At 42.0% G+C, this 15,551-nt stretch overlaps 2 protein-coding genes across 2 annotated transcripts in view; both read left to right on the top strand.

The window, feature by feature from the left end:
- LOC115863997 (activator of 90 kDa heat shock protein ATPase homolog 2) overlaps nucleotides 1-15,551 on the top strand; it is a 76,204-nt gene that overhangs the window by 23,592 nt on the left and 37,061 nt on the right. The window lies entirely within an intron of this gene.
- Nucleotides 1,541-3,540, top strand: C12H2orf74 (chromosome 12 C2orf74 homolog). Its single transcript, XM_030877707.2, is given in 5 exon segments — nucleotides 1,541-1,627; nucleotides 1,629-1,636; nucleotides 1,869-1,982; nucleotides 2,387-2,549; nucleotides 3,367-3,540. Coding segments are annotated over 5 exon segments (546 nt in total).

The raw sequence follows: 15,551 nt of genomic DNA, 5'->3' as shown, positions 1-15,551 counted from the left end.
CAACCAGCAAGAGTGCCCTCTAGTCCCGCATTACTCTTTGCACCACACACACTCAAATGTAGGCACAGGGATGAAAAATTATACCTTTTTATTCAGGTATACTATCCACACCATAGTGCACACGAAGTGCACTAATCTTAAGCACACAGTTTGATGGGTTTTTATGTATATCTGGACCTGTGTAACCACCAGTAGGTAGATATAAAATATTACCATTGTGCGTTACTAGAATACATGAGACATGAGAAGATTTGGGCTCTTAAAATCTCAGTCTGGCAGCAGCGTAGTGTGAGGAGGGTGAGACAGGCTCTGAGTCTTCAACTGGGAGCTTTAGCTGGAGGAAGCCTCCAAAAATTCTGTAAAAATTCACATTCATATGTTCACATATTCTGCAAAATCAGCTTTGGCCTGAGCCCTCCAACAAACTCTACACACACACACACACACACACACACACACACACACACACACACACACACACACGCACACACGCATTCATTCAACATTTATGGAATTTGCAGGTTCTGACTTGGTGGAGAATTCAAAGATAAAGAAATCAATGTCCCTGCCCCTCTAGAGAAGAGCCAGTGTCACTGCAGCCCAAAAACCCCCAGGGCTCACCTTCGGACTTTTTCAGACATGGTTGGCAGCAGCTGCCATCCTCCTTATATCCTCCTGTTCTCAGAAAATCCTAGCACTACTCTCCCCGTCCTTGTCATGGGCATCATCTTTACTCTGATCATCTTATTCTACTCCTGCTTCTTCAGCTCTGGCCTCCAGAGCTGCCACCTTTTTTGTATGTCCAGGAATTACGTTCGATGATGTGGGATCTGAAGGACGTGGGCTAGTTAGCCTGGAGAGAACACCATTGTGAAGTAAGTCGATTACTGACCACAGGGCTGTGGAGAGGAATTATATAAGAAGGAAGTGGACTGATTGTTCATGGTCTGTGAAAGAAACAGTAACATATGCTCAGGTTAAGAAAGGAGAGATGGTATTTCGAGTGTAGGAAGAAAATCCTTATCCAAAGCCACTCCGGACCTCTCAGAGGGAGGACAGATAGACTGCCGCCCAGGGGGGAGTTTTGTGATTCTTCTGACTTCAGGTGATGGGTGGGGTTGGCCTGGTGCTCTGATCCCTCTAACTCAACGGTTCCATGATTCTATGATGTCACTGCAGAAGGAAGAATGGGGAGCTGGGCTCGGCTCCAGCTGCTCCAATTCCTCTGTCGTCTGAATTCTGATAGTTTTGGGGTGAAGGGAGGTGGGCTGAGCCCCACGTGCCCCAGCTCAGTCTCCCCTCTAGCCACCTCAGCCCCTACCACGTTTGTGGAGAGAAATTAACCCGTGTGAGTCCACGCCACCAAAGCAAGCAGAGCATATCTGATGAAGCGGATCCAAAGAACAACAATGAAAGCACCCTTTTATTCTTCTGTTTCCAGAAAATTTAAAGAACAAGAGAACTACATTCAAACTGAGCTGGAAAAGTATATCTGGATGATCTGTGACTGTGAGAGTGGATGAGTCTTCTAGCTAACCCTATGAGCTTTGAAACCACAGCATTCACTTTCTTCGTCATCCTTCTAATTTGCCTCAGTTGCATCTTCTTTTTATTGGTGGTTTTTTTAATATAAATGGTATAAATCCATGCTGATAAATTGGGATCAGATTTAAAGTCACACTAGTAAATGTATCTAGAAATAATATAAAACAATTTAAAATGCAGCAAATAATAAGGCTGTAGCTATCTGTTTTTCCTATTTCAGGGTTTTAGAAATGCTAATTTCCTGTTTAAAAGTGAAGTTCCTTTCCAAGCCTTAACATCAAGACCATTCTTTCTTTTCCACATTTTTTCATTTTTGATTTCAGTTCCCAAAGCAGGACAGATGAAGAGACAGAAAAAGGTCCTTGTATAGATGCTAATGGAGGTGAAGATTGTACAGCTGCTAATACAGAGATGAACAATTCAGGAGACAAAGAAAAGTAGGTCTGCATCTTGGACTGTGGTAGAACGCCATTTTTGTGTGTGATAATGGTGGCTAAGATGTATGAATTTCAAAACCTTCGGGCTTCCCTGGTGGCTCAGTGGTTGAGAATCTGCCTGCTAATGCAGGGGACACGGGTTCGAGCCCTGGTCTGGGAAGATCCCACATGCCGCGGAGCAGCTAGGCCCGTGAGCCACAACTACTGATCCTGCGTGTCTGGAGCCTGTGCTCCGCAACGGGAGAGGCCACGACAGGGAGAGGCCCGCGCACCGCGATGAAGAGTGGCCCCCACTTGCCACAACTAGAGAAAGCCCTCGCACAGAAACGAAGACCCAACACAGCCAAAAATAAAAATAAATAAATTAAAAACAAACAAACAAACAAGAACCTTGCTGATTGATTTTCTACGACTCTTGTACCCACGAGGCCTGGCATTCTTGTCCAGAGACAGAGTAAAGCAGTGGTGGCCACACCCTTAGGAAATGGAGAGGATGTGAAAGATGAAGAGGAGGACAAAATAAAAGAGAAGCAAAGGGCTGAGAATGCTGGAGAAAATGGTCAAGAGGTGATGGGCTTTTCTACTCTTAAGGGGCATTTAAAGTTTGATTGAAGAAGAGGTAAATTCCTTGGCTAGGTATAATGAAGGATGGTCTTGTCTGTAACTTAGGTTTATATCTGGAAGGAGTGCAATGTTCACAGTCATCTAAAGCATTCGTCTTAGCTTATTGCTTCATTTTGTTAAGTCAGTTACACATGCCATGCCTGGACACTTGTTCCATCTTCATTCTTACATTTGTGGTTTTCTTAATAATTCCCCTTCATTTTGCTTTACTCAGAATCCTAAGATGTTAGAGCTGGAAGAGGCCTTGGAGATCATTTGGGGATCCAACGCTCTCATGTTACAAATGAGAAAATAAGATGCATTGTTCAAAGTCACTTCTCCACCATGGCTGAGCTCAGGACCAGACCCCAAATGCCTGTTCTACTTCCAGGCTCCTTCTACAACAGCCTGTAAACATTGCCAGGGCCTTCTTGAGCTCCATGTTTGGGGCTCCCTAATAAGAACAACTCACGTGCCCTCCCAACATAAGACCCGTGGCCAGTTGGAGACAGAATGATGGTCCAGATGGCTCTTGGGTTTGACTGCTTTGTAGAGAGAATAACACATGTCACCAACGGCTATTTGAATATAGCAATGTGTGCTTTTATAACCATAGAAATATGAAAATTAGATCATGATGGATTACTACTGCTCTCCTATATCATTTAGAAATCTTTTTTCTGTTTCTCACTAACAAGGTACATATAACCTATATTTTTAAAAGCAGGGCTCTTGCATTCATAAATTGATCATTTGTACTATTTGTTCCATTCTCTTACAGAATGACTATTTGCAAAAACCACCCATACCTGTCACTGGAAGTCCTTCAGTTGTTGATAACCATAAAAGACCTTTAAAAGGAGTGACATTTTTTAGGGAGGTAATTGTTGTGGACCTTGGAAAGGACAATCCTATAGCTCGAAGCTATACTCGATTACATAAAGAGAGAAAATGAAGCACAAAAAAGGCTGAGAGTGAAAGAGATGCAACCTTAGACTAGCAATGAAATGGCTGGGGGTACAAAATCATGTTGAAACAGCAAAATAATGGGGAATTAAGTAAATACAGATAGTATTTCACCTTTGTGCAAAAGAGGTGGAGTATGTGCAAAATTCTATAAGTAGAATACCCAGAGCTTGAATACAGATTTTTTTAAAAAACTCAAATCTGAGCTCAAGAAATTGATTGTATCGTGTCCTTAAAACTTTGTCTACTCAAACACTGTTCTAACATGTGAATAAAGTTATTTGTGTTTGTGCAGATGTCTTTTAGGTAAATAATATTCAAGGGGGACTTTGGAAACAGCACAGGTTCTTGATGCTTTGATCACAGACATTTATGACCAAATAACATTACTGCTATCATCATGGAAACTTTCATGTAGCGTCTCCTACTATATAATTCCCTTTGAATTCAGTCCTGAAACCTTTTTTGTCCTGACAACTGCTTTTTAAGGTTGATACCAAAACAACAACCATCAACCGACAGAATATCCTGTTACTTAGGCAAATCCTGAGATGATACTATTCTTGATTTCAGTAGTTTAAAATTTCCTTTTCATATGTGGAATATGACAGTACAGACCAGTACAACATCATCCAAACCACTGCAGTAAACATCTGTAAGATACGTAAGGGGCTATGAGAGAGGTAAAAAGCAGAAAACACAGCATTTGATTCAGGGGCCTAGCGCATTGTCACGTATACGGCATACACTTAATAAATATTTATTGAGTGATTGGGAGAATAAGTGATAAAATAATTTAGAATGTGTGATTAATGCTAAATGGGGAGTATTGACACCCTTTGATGGGGAGAAGTCCCTGTGGTCTGGGACCATTCCACTGTGGGGAGAAGGGACTTAACGGAATGGAAAGATTGTCTAATACAAGCAGAGGGAAGAGTGTATTTCCAATGGCGACAGGCACAAGCCAAGGCAAAGAGGTGAGAAGGTGTATTGAGTTTGGTGGGCACCAGTTAGCTGGAGCCAGGCTGGCATTGAGGAGAGTTGAAAGGTAACAACAAAGTGTAGTGAGGGGTCAGAGGAAGGTAACCCTGAGGATCCCAGACTAGAGGTGTAGGGTGGAGAATGGAGTAGAGCAGTGTTCGCTGGGAGGGGTCTACAGAAATATTCATTCAGAGCCTGGGAGTTGTCTACAGGCACTTAAAAATATTGATCTTTCACTTGATGGTCACATTAAATTTTTAAAAAATTTTTAATTGTAAACTACACAGAAATGTTTTTTGAATTTTATTTATTTTTTATACAGCAGGTTCTTATTAGTCATCAATTTTATATACATCAGTGTATACATGTCAATCCCAACCTCCCAATTCATCCCACCCCACCCCCACCCCCCGCTTTCCCCACTTTGTGTCCATACGTTTGTTCTCTACATCTGTGTCTCCATTTCTGCCCTGCAAACCGGTTCATCTGTACCATTTTTCTAGGTTCCACATATATGCGTTAATATACGATATTTGTTTTTCTCTTTCTGACTTCACTCTGTATGACAGTTTCTAGATCCATTCCCATCTCTACAAATGACCCAATTTTGTTCCGTTTTATGGCTGAGTAATATTCCATTGTATATATGTGCCACATCTTCTATATCCATTCATCTGTCGATGGGCATTTAGGTTGCTTCCATGACCTGGCTATTGTAAATAGTGCTGCAATGAACATTGAGGTACATGTATCTTTTTGAGTTATGGTTTTCTCTGGGTATATGCCCAGTAGTGGGATTGCTGGGTCATATGGTAATTCTATTTTTAGTTTTTTAAGGAACCTGCATACTGTTCTCCATAGTGGCTGTATCAATTTACATTCCCACCAACAGTGCAAGAGGGTTCCCTTTTCTCCACACCCTCTCCAGCATTTGTTGTTTGTGGATTTTCTGATGATGCCCATTCTGACTGGTGTGAGGTGATACCTCATTGGAGTTTTGATTTGCATTTCTCTAATAATTAGTGATGTTGAGCAGCTTTTCATGTGCTTTTTGGCCATCTGTATGTCTTCTTTGGAGGAATGTCTATTTCGGTCTTCTGCCCTTTTTTTTTTTTTTTTTTTTGCGGTACGCAGGCCTCTCACTGCCATGGCCTCTCCCGTTGCAGAGCACAGGCTCTGGACACGCAGGCTCAGCGGCCATGCCTCACGGGCCCAGCCGCTCCGCGGCATGTGGGATCCTCCCAGACCGGGGCACGAACCCGTGTCCCCTGCATCAGCAGGCGGACTCTCAACCACTGCACCACCAGGGAAGCCCTTCTGCCCATTTTTTAATTGGGTTGTTTGTTTTTTCAATATTGAGCTGCATGAGCTGTTTATATATTTTGGAGATTAATCCTTTGTCCATAATACACAGAAAATTTACCATCTTAACCATCTTAAGTGCACAGTTAAGTAATATTAAGTACACTCACATTGTATAGCTATCACATCCATCCACAGAACTCTTCATTTTGCAAAACTCTAACTCTGTACCCATTAAACATGAACTCCTCATTCCCCACCACCCCAGCCCCTGGTAACCACCAATGTACTTTCTATCTCTACGAATTTGACTAAGCACCTCATACAAGTGGAATCACAGTATTTGTCCTTTTGTGACCAGCTTCTTTCACCCAGCATAATGTCCTCAAGGTTTATCCATGTGTCAGAGTTTCCTTCCTTTTATTGCCTGAATAATATTCCATGTGTATGCATATCCCACATTTTGTTTATTCATTTGTTTATTCATTTATCTTTTGATGGACACTTGTATTGCTTCACCTTTTTTCTATTTGAATAATGTTGCTCTGAATATTTAAAATTCTAAGAAATTTCAGACATAGCTAGATGACCATTTATAGCTGAGTATTCCCATATGATGTCATGGTTTCATTGCCTGTATATGAGTCCATATTTATAAAACCAAGTTACTTTGTCATTAACAAGAAAAGAGTAGAGAAGGAGTGAATCCATAAATGATGCATCTATGTCAAAGTGAAGGCCAATTTCCTGGTGACTGACTGTACTAGCTGAGGTTTTGTAAAACTTCCAGTAGAAGAAAATAGTGGGAAAATTGGCCGTCAGTGCCCGTGATAGTACAGGCACATGGAATTCCAGAAGAGCCAATCCATGGTGCCACAACTACAGGGTGAATCAAATTAACTAAATGTTAATTTGAATTTTATTAGTTTTATACTTTTGTTTGTATTTTACTTGTAAATTTGTTTTGAGTTTAGAATTGAATGAGAGCTCTAAGAATGAGTTGATGTCCAGTTTTATGTTTCTACATGGTTTAAAGTAACACTGTGTATAATAAACAATTTAAGGCAGTTAAGGTAGGGGGTGTCCCTGAGAACTCTTCTACAGGATCAGGTTATTGATGAGTAGCAACTTGGAGATGAATGCATGTTACTCTAGTGACAATTCAGGGTTGAAGGATGAGGGTCTGGAATAGGGAGGTGGCAGAACACCAGGAGTAAAGAATGTCAATTTCTGGCTAGATATGGGAAAAATGAGAGGACACAAAAGTGACTCCTGAGTTTGGATATCTGACTGTCAGAGATAGGAATGTCCAGAGAGGTGACTAGTTGAAGGGATAGCTCTGCCAAATTTGAGGTGTCCACCAGAAATTCAACTGAAGATACCCAGGGGGCAGCAAAGCGGTAGGACTCCCCATTTCCATCTGCTAAGCTATGGCTCCAGTTAAAAGCTGAGCTTTCCTTCTCAATGCCCATTGGTGTTTCTCTTGTAGAAGTGGGATCAAACTCACCACCTTTCCTCTTTAATTAGCTGTGGACTCAGGGACCTTCTTCAAATGATTACCCAAGCGAGACATATCACCCAAAAGCCAAAAGGGAAAAGCTTGGTAAATTAGAGTATTTTTACAAAACCTTCTGTTTAGGAAAAAATAAAGTCAAAAGACAAACAACAAACTGGGAAAGCCTATTTTAAAAAAAAAGTTTTATATTTAAATCATTTCAAATTTACAGAAAAGTTGCAAGAGTAGTACAAAGAACTGTATGCTTTCACTCAGATTCCCCAGTTAACAGTTTAACACATTTGTTTTATCATTCTCTCTCTCCATAAAATTCATGCTTAAAGCATTTGAGAGTAAGATGCAAATACACTATATCAGTCAGCCTTAGCACTTCAGCATATATTTCCTACAAACTGGGACATGCATATAACCAAGGCCATCCATCAATTAACGCTGATACACTATTGCCATCTAATTGACAGGCCTCGTTCAAAATTTGCTGGTTGTCCCAGTTATATTCTTTATAGGTCAAGGATCCAGTTCAGGATGATGCTTTCTGTTTAGCTGTCATGTCTCTAGTCTCTTCAATTTGGACCAGTTCCTCAGACTTTCCTTGACTTTTCTGACCTTGACACTTTTTTTTTTTTTGCGGTACGCGGGCCTCTCACTGTCGTGGCCTCTCCCGTGCAGAGCACAGGCTCCGGACGCGCAGGCTCAGCGGCCATGGCTCACGGGCCTAGCCGCTCCGCGACATGTGGGATCCTCCCGGACCGGGGCACGAACCCATGTCCCCTGCATCGGCAGGAGGACTCTCAACCACTGCGCCACCAGGGAAGCCCCTGACCTTGACACTTTTGAAGATTACAGATCAGTTACTTTGTAGCATGTCCCTCATTGTTGGGTTTGCTCGATGTTTCTTTCTTTCTTTCTTTTTTATAAAGACTTTATTTTTTAAAATAAATGTATTTGTTTTTGGCTGCATTGGGTCTTCATTGCTCCGTGCGTGGGCTTTCTCTAATTGCGGTGAGCGGGGGTTACTCTTCGTGTGGTGTGCAGGCTTCTCATTGCAGTGGCTTCTCTCGCTGCTCAGCGTGGGCTCTAGAGTGCAGGCTCAGTAGTCGTGGTGCAGGGGCTTAGTTGCTCCACGGCATTTGGGATCTTCCCGGACCAGGGATCGAACCCATGTCCCCTGCATTGGCAGGCGGATTCTTTTTTTTTTTTTTTATGTATGTATGTATGTATGTATTTATTTTTGGCTGTGTAGGGTTCATTGCTGCGCACAGGCTTTCTCTAGTTGCGGCGAGTGGGGGCTACTCTTCGTTGTGGTGCGCGGGCTTCTCGTTGCAGTGGCTTCTCTTGTTGCGGAGCTCGGGCTCTAGGCGTGGGCATCAGTAGTTGTGACACGCGGGCTCAGTAGTTGTGGCTCACGGGCTCAGAGCGCAGGCTCAGCACAGGCTTAGTTATTCCGCGGCATGTGGGATCTTCCCGGACCAGGGCTTGAACCCATGTCCTCTGCATTGGCAGGCGGATTCCTAACCACTGTGCCACCAGGGAAGTCTGCCTGATGTTTCTTCATGATTAGGTTCAGGTCATGTATCTTTGGCAGGAATATTCCATAGGTGATCCTGTGATCTCAGTGCATCATATCAGGAGGCATGTGCTGTCATATGTATTGATGTAGTTTAATTTTTACCACAAGGTTGAGATGGTGTTTGTCAGATTTCTCCCCTGTCAGGTTAATAAGTAGTTTTTACTTATTAATAAACAATATTAGTTGGAAGTCTACTGAAAGGAAGGCTCTCCCTTCTCTCCTATTCATTCATTCATTCTTTCAATATATCGGTATGAACTTTTAGATTCCTGTTTTATTCAGTGGGTTATAATCCTTTACAATCATTATTTATTTGGATGCTCATATGTTCCCAGATATGGCCAGTGGGGACCCCTTCAAGTTGGCTCTTGGTCCTTTAGACATACTTAAGCACTTTGCTATACAGGATGTTCCAAGCTCATCTTGTACTTTCTCTGCCCCAGACCCTGAATCCGCTATTTCTTTAGGGGAGACTGGTATTCCGAAAACAAGATCTGCACACTAGGTATGCTCATTACCCCTGAGTTATCATTGTTTCTAGACTCTCTCAGTGGACAGAGGTAGGAAATATATGTATGTACAAACACATAGTACACATATATGCAGACATATAATATGTATTAATTATCTATTGCTATGTAACAAATTACCCTCAGTGACTTAAGTAATTAATAATTCTGTATTGTCTCTCATGGTTTATGAGGCCAGGAATTCAAAGTGGGTACTGTGGGGAATGACTTTCTCTGCGCCATGATGTTTGGGTCCTTGGGGCTGCAATCATCCAAAGGTTGTTCATTCACATATGTGGCAGTTGCTCCTGGCTGTCAGCTCAGGAGCTGTCACTGGAACACCTATCTATGGCCTGTCCATGGGACCCTGGCTTCCTCACAAGTTGGTGACTGGGTTCCAAAGTCAAGCAGAGAGAGAGAGAGAGAGAGAGAGAGAGAGAGAAGGTGAATACTGTATCCTTTTCATGACCTAGTATTGGAGGTCACCTAGGCATTAAGTTCAGCCCACATTCAAGGGCAAGGAGATTATACTCTACCTTTGAACGGAAGAGAATAAAAGAAAAACCCACCAAAATGTGGACCTACTTTATTTATTTATTTATTTATGACTGTGTTGGGTCTTTGTTGCTGTGCAAGGGCTTTCTCTAGTTGCAGCGAGCAGGAGCTACTCTTTGTTGAGGTGAGCGGGCTTCTCACTGCGGTGGCTTCTCTTGTTTCAGAGCACGGGCTCTAGGTGCGCAGTCTTCAGTAGTTGTGGCTCGCGGGCTCTAGAGTGCAGGCTCAGTCGTTGTGATGCATGGGCTTAGTTGCTACCCAGCATGTGAGCTCTTGCTGGACCAGGGCTTGAACCTGTGCCCCCTCCATTGGCAGGTGGATTCTTAACCACTGAGCCACCAGGGAAGCCCTGGACCTATTTTAAAACCACCAAAATATCAATATCTATAGCTATCTATCCTTACGAAAGATCATGAGCTTATACCAATACTTCCAATTCCAATCCAGCAAGGTCTACTCTAGCTACACCTGCTCCATAATTTCCTTCTCCAGTAGTGAGAAACCTGGTTCCCATTATGCTCCATCATTTATGCATTTTATCAATCCCACTGTATGTTACTATTCCACCAAACACAGGGCCACATATCCTTGGCTCCAGCACCATTGATTTTGGTGATTATTATGCTGGAAAAGCCTATTTTTTAATAAAATTTAAAAAAATTTATTTTATATTGGGGTATAGTTGATTTACAATGTTGTGTTAGTTTCAGGTGTAGAACAAAGTGATTCAGCTATACATATACATATATCCATTCTTTTTCAGATTTTTTCCCATGTAGGTTTTACAGAATATCGAGTAGAGTTTCCTGTGCCATACAGTAGGCTCTTGTTGATTATCTATTTTATATATAGTGGTGTGTATATGTTAATCCCAAACTCCTAATTTATCCCTCCCCTCCACCTTTCCCCTTTGGTAACCATAAGTTCGTTTTCAAAGTCTTGAGTCTGTTTCTGTTTTGTAAGTAAATTCATTTGTATCATCTTTTTATTTTTTTTAATATTTATTTATTTGGCGGCACCAGGTCTTAGTTGCGGCACGCAGGATCTTTGTTGCCATGTGCGGGATCTTTAGTTGTGGCATGCAGGATCTTTTGTTGCGGCATGCAGGATATTTTAGTTGCAGCATGTGGGATCTAGGTCCCCAATCAGGGATCGAACCCGGGCCCCCTGCGTTGGGAGTACGGAGTCTTAACCTATGGATCACCAGGGAAGTCCCTGTATCATCTTTTATGATTCCATATATGTGATGTCATATGATATTTATGTTTGTGTGACTTCACTTAGCATGATAATCTCTAGGTTCATCCATGTTGCTGCAAATGGCATTATTTCACTCTTTTTTAAGCCTGAGTAATACTGCATTGTATATATGTACCACATCTTCTTTATCCATTCATCTGTTGATGGACATTTAGGTGGCTTCCATGTCTTGGCTATTGTAAATAGTGCTGCAATGAACATAGGGGTGCATGTATTTTCTCGAATTATGTTTTTTTCCAGATATGTGTTCAGGAGTGGGATTGCTGGATCATATGGTAGTTCTAGTTTTAGTTTTTTAAGGAACCTCCATACAGTCCTGCATAGTGGTTGTACCAATTTGCATTCCCACCAACAATGTAGGAGGGTTCCCTTTTCTCCACACCCTCTCCAGCATTTATTGTTTGTAGACTTTTTATGATGGCCATTCTGACCAATGTGAGGTGATACCTTACTGTAGTTTTGATTTGCATTGCTCTAATAATTAGTGATGTTGAGCATCTTTTTATGTGCTTTTTGGCCATCTGTATGTCTTTGGAGAAATGTCTATTTGGATCTTCTGCCCATTTTTTTTTTTCTGCCCATTTTTTGATTGGATTTTTTTTTTTTTTTTAAGATATGTGGATTTTTTTTTAGAAGATGTTGGGGGTAGGAGTTTATTAATTAATTAATTTATTTTTGCTGTGTTGCATCTTCGTTTCTGTGCGAGGGCTTTCTCTAGTTGTGGCAAGCGGGGGCCACTCTTCATCGCGGTGCGTGGGCCTCTCACTATCGCGGCCTCTCTTGTTGCGGAGCACGGGCTCCAGACGCGCAGGCTCAGTAGTTGTGGCTCACGGGCCTAGTTGCTCTGCGGCATGTGGGATCCTCCCAGACCAGGGCTCGAACCTGTGTCCCCTGCATTAGCAGGCAGATTCTCAACCACTGCGCCACCAGGGAAGCCCTGGATTTTTTTTTTTTTTTTTTTGATATGGAGCTGTATGGGCTGTTGGTATATTGTAGAGATTAATTCCTGTTTGTTGCTTCGTTTGCTAATATTTTCTCCCATTCTGTGGGTTGTCTTTTTGTTTTGCTTATGGTTTCCTTTGCTATTCAAAAGCTTTTAAGTTTAATTAGGTCCCATTTGTTTAGTTTTGTTTTTATTTTCATTACTTTAGGAGGTGGATCTGAACAGATATTGTTGTGATTTATGGGAAAGAGTGTCTTGCCTTTGTTTTCCGCTAATAGTTTTATAGTATCCGATCTTACATGTAGGTTTTTAATCCATTTTGAGTTTATTTTTGTGTATGGTGTTAGAGAGTGTTCTACTTTCATTCTTTTACATCTAGCTGTCCAGTTTTCCCAGCACCACTTATTGAAGAGACTGCATTTTCTCCATTGTATATTCTTGTCTCCTTTGCTATAGATTAATTGACCATAGATGCATGGGTTTATTTCTGGGCTTTCTATCCTTTTGCATTGATCTATATTTTTGTTTTTGTGCCAGTACCATACTGTTTTGTTTACTGTAGCTTCATAGTATAGTCTGAAGTCAGGGAGCCTGATTCCTCCAGCTCTGTTTTTCTTTCTCAGAATTGCTTTGGCCATTTGGGGTCTTTTGTGTTTCCATACACATTTTTAAATTTTTTGTTCTAGTTCTCTGGGAAAGGCTATTTTTAAAAACACTTATGACAAAAGGATGATTTCCATATTTATAAAGAAATTATTAAGAGCACTCAGGGGCATAAGAATTATTTCACCCAAAGGAATAAGAAAAATATAAATTACTTAATTTTAAAATGGGCAAAGAGGGGAGTTCCCTGGCATTCCAGTGGTTAGGACTCAGTGCTTTCACTACCAGGGCCCAGTTTCAATCCCTGGTCAGGGAATTAAGATCCTGCAAGCTGCATTGCATGGCCAAAAATAAATAAAATTAAATAGGCAAAGATAATATGTATAGGCAGAAAAATAAATGGCCAAAAATTTTAAATGCTCATCCTGATTTCATAATTAAATTCAAATCAAAACAATAAGTTGTGAATTTTTTTAATCTATCAAGCTGTCAAATATTAGAAAGATGGATAACACTGATAAAGGGATGGGGAAAAGCATAAATAGGTGTATAAGTTGTTAAGTCTCTCTGGAAGATAACTGGGCAGTTTCTGTCAATATTAAGCACCTTTTGAGCTAGCAATCCCACTGCCTGGAATTTACTCTATGATACACTTGAAAAACTTTATTAATGTATAAACTTGCTGGCTTTCTCTAGCAAGTTCTCAGAGACAGGCAGCCAGAATGAATAAGAAGATGAGCAGGGTTTTGGCAACCTTATCCTGGAAAGGACATGCCATGACTTCGGCTGTACTCTATTCATTGGAGACAAGTCGGTAGGTCCAGCTCACACTCAAGGGAAGGAGATACACAAGGACATGAAGGCCAAGAAGCAGAGGTTGTTGATGGTCATCCTAGAGGCTGTCTACCAGAGTCTCTGGTCGGTACTGCCTTGGTTGACTGGGCAGTCCTCTCTGGGAGAACTTGACTTCAATAGAGGTCAAGGGCACTGCCAATTGAAGATGCCCTCTGATTTCAGAGCTATTAAAATGTGTGATGTGATTATAATGCTATGATATAATGTACTGGTAGAGGGAAGTGAGACTCTCTGAGAGGTGAAGGAGACATCAAAGAAAGTTTTGCAGAGGAAAATATTAGAGCAAAGTCTTGGTGAAGGAGGCGAGAGAGGAAAGGCAGAGGGTCTTGAAAGTGCAGAGGTACAGATGTGTTGGAGAGCCCCAGAATGTGGCTGCTGCACAGGATGCAGGCAGGGAGTCACATAGATTGGAGAGGAAAGGAACTAGTGGGGGCAGGGAGACCATTAGCAAAGACATTGTAAAGAGCCATGCAGTAAAAAGTGAAGACCCAGAGCAAAATAGGGTGGGATGGAATAAAGAAAAAAATGATTCAAGAAAAACACTGAAGGTAGACTTGATAGGCTGTCAACTGTGAGGGATAAGCAAGGTTGCCTTATTGTACAACTTGTTGTGAAGTGTAGACAGCACCATGGACGGTGCCCCCTTGAGCTATGTGGGGTGGAGCTCTGGAGACAAGGGCAGGGTGGAGCACAGATGAATAGAACATCCAGCCCTTGGATGATAGGTGATTTTGCCCACAGGCCTACAGAGGGAAGCCAGGAGGGGAACAAGAGGAGAAGCAGGGATGTGGCAGTGAGCCAGGGCTTGTAAGTTATTCTCCAAATGTCCATTCTACTCGTCTTCCTTTATTAACAACTCCCTCCTCTATATTTTATCTGGGAGTGTGTGACTAAGTTATGGCCACTGAGGTGAGCCTAGCAGCGATGTCTCAATTTCTGAGTCATGCCCTTGAAAGAAGAGAAGCACACCTGCCTTTTATCTTTCCCTCTTCCTGCAAGGAAGAATAGGGAAGTGGTTGTGAGCCATCTTTTTTTGTTGTTGTTGTTTTTTTGTTTTTTTTTTTTTGAGCCATCTTTGACAAAGCAGATGAGGGTAGCATCTCAGAAATGGCAGAGCAACAACATACAATCTGAAAGCCCCACACACCCAGCTTCCACTGGTCCTAAACCACTAGTGAGAAAGAAATAAACTTCCAACTGGTTTAAGCCACTTTGGGGGATGGGGGATGGGGGTGGGGAGAGTCTCTTGCTACAGAAGCCTGGTTTGTATCCTATTAGAGAAGCTATGTAAAAGTGGGGTGTAAAGTGACAGAGGAAAATGTACCTCTCAGATCTCCTGGGCAGGATGCATAATTGAGGGTCAGCCCTGCTGCTGTTCTCTGAGTCACTGCTGCATTTGTGCCAAGGCTGCCCTCAGGGTGCTCCTAACTAATGTCTGAATTGGCAAGGATACCATTACTGCAAGATGCAGGACACCCTTGACAGGAATATTGCCTCTAGGAGTCTCCTGGCTTGGCTGGTAAATCTAGAAGTGTCAATTGAGGAGTGTTTGGAATTTGGTGGTAGCTTGTGTTTGGGAGTAAAGGAGACCAGCCAGGGAGGGTGAGGATAAGACAAAAACATTTTTAACTGCTTCCTTCATGCCTGGAACTGTTCTAAGAGCTTTAGTTGTATTAATCCCTTTACCTATGAGGTTGGGTGGCAAACACTGCTAGTTTTCCCCCAATATCTCTTCTTCCCTTCTTTGGGAACAGAACTTCCAAATGTTGGCTGGGCACATGGCTGACTAGAATAAGGATAATACTTCCCAGCCTTCTTCGCTAGGTGTTGCCATGTGACGTGTTCTGGCCAATAGGATCTAAGCAGAAGTGCTGGGATATGTCTGACAAGTTGAGGATGTACTCTT

This window comes from Globicephala melas, chromosome 12 (genome assembly GCF_963455315.2).
Source record: "Globicephala melas chromosome 12, mGloMel1.2, whole genome shotgun sequence".
Classification (NCBI taxonomy): Eukaryota; Metazoa; Chordata; class Mammalia; order Artiodactyla; family Delphinidae; genus Globicephala; species Globicephala melas.
Note: the sequence above shows the minus strand (reverse complement) of the source record. Positions and strands in the feature narration are given on the sequence as shown.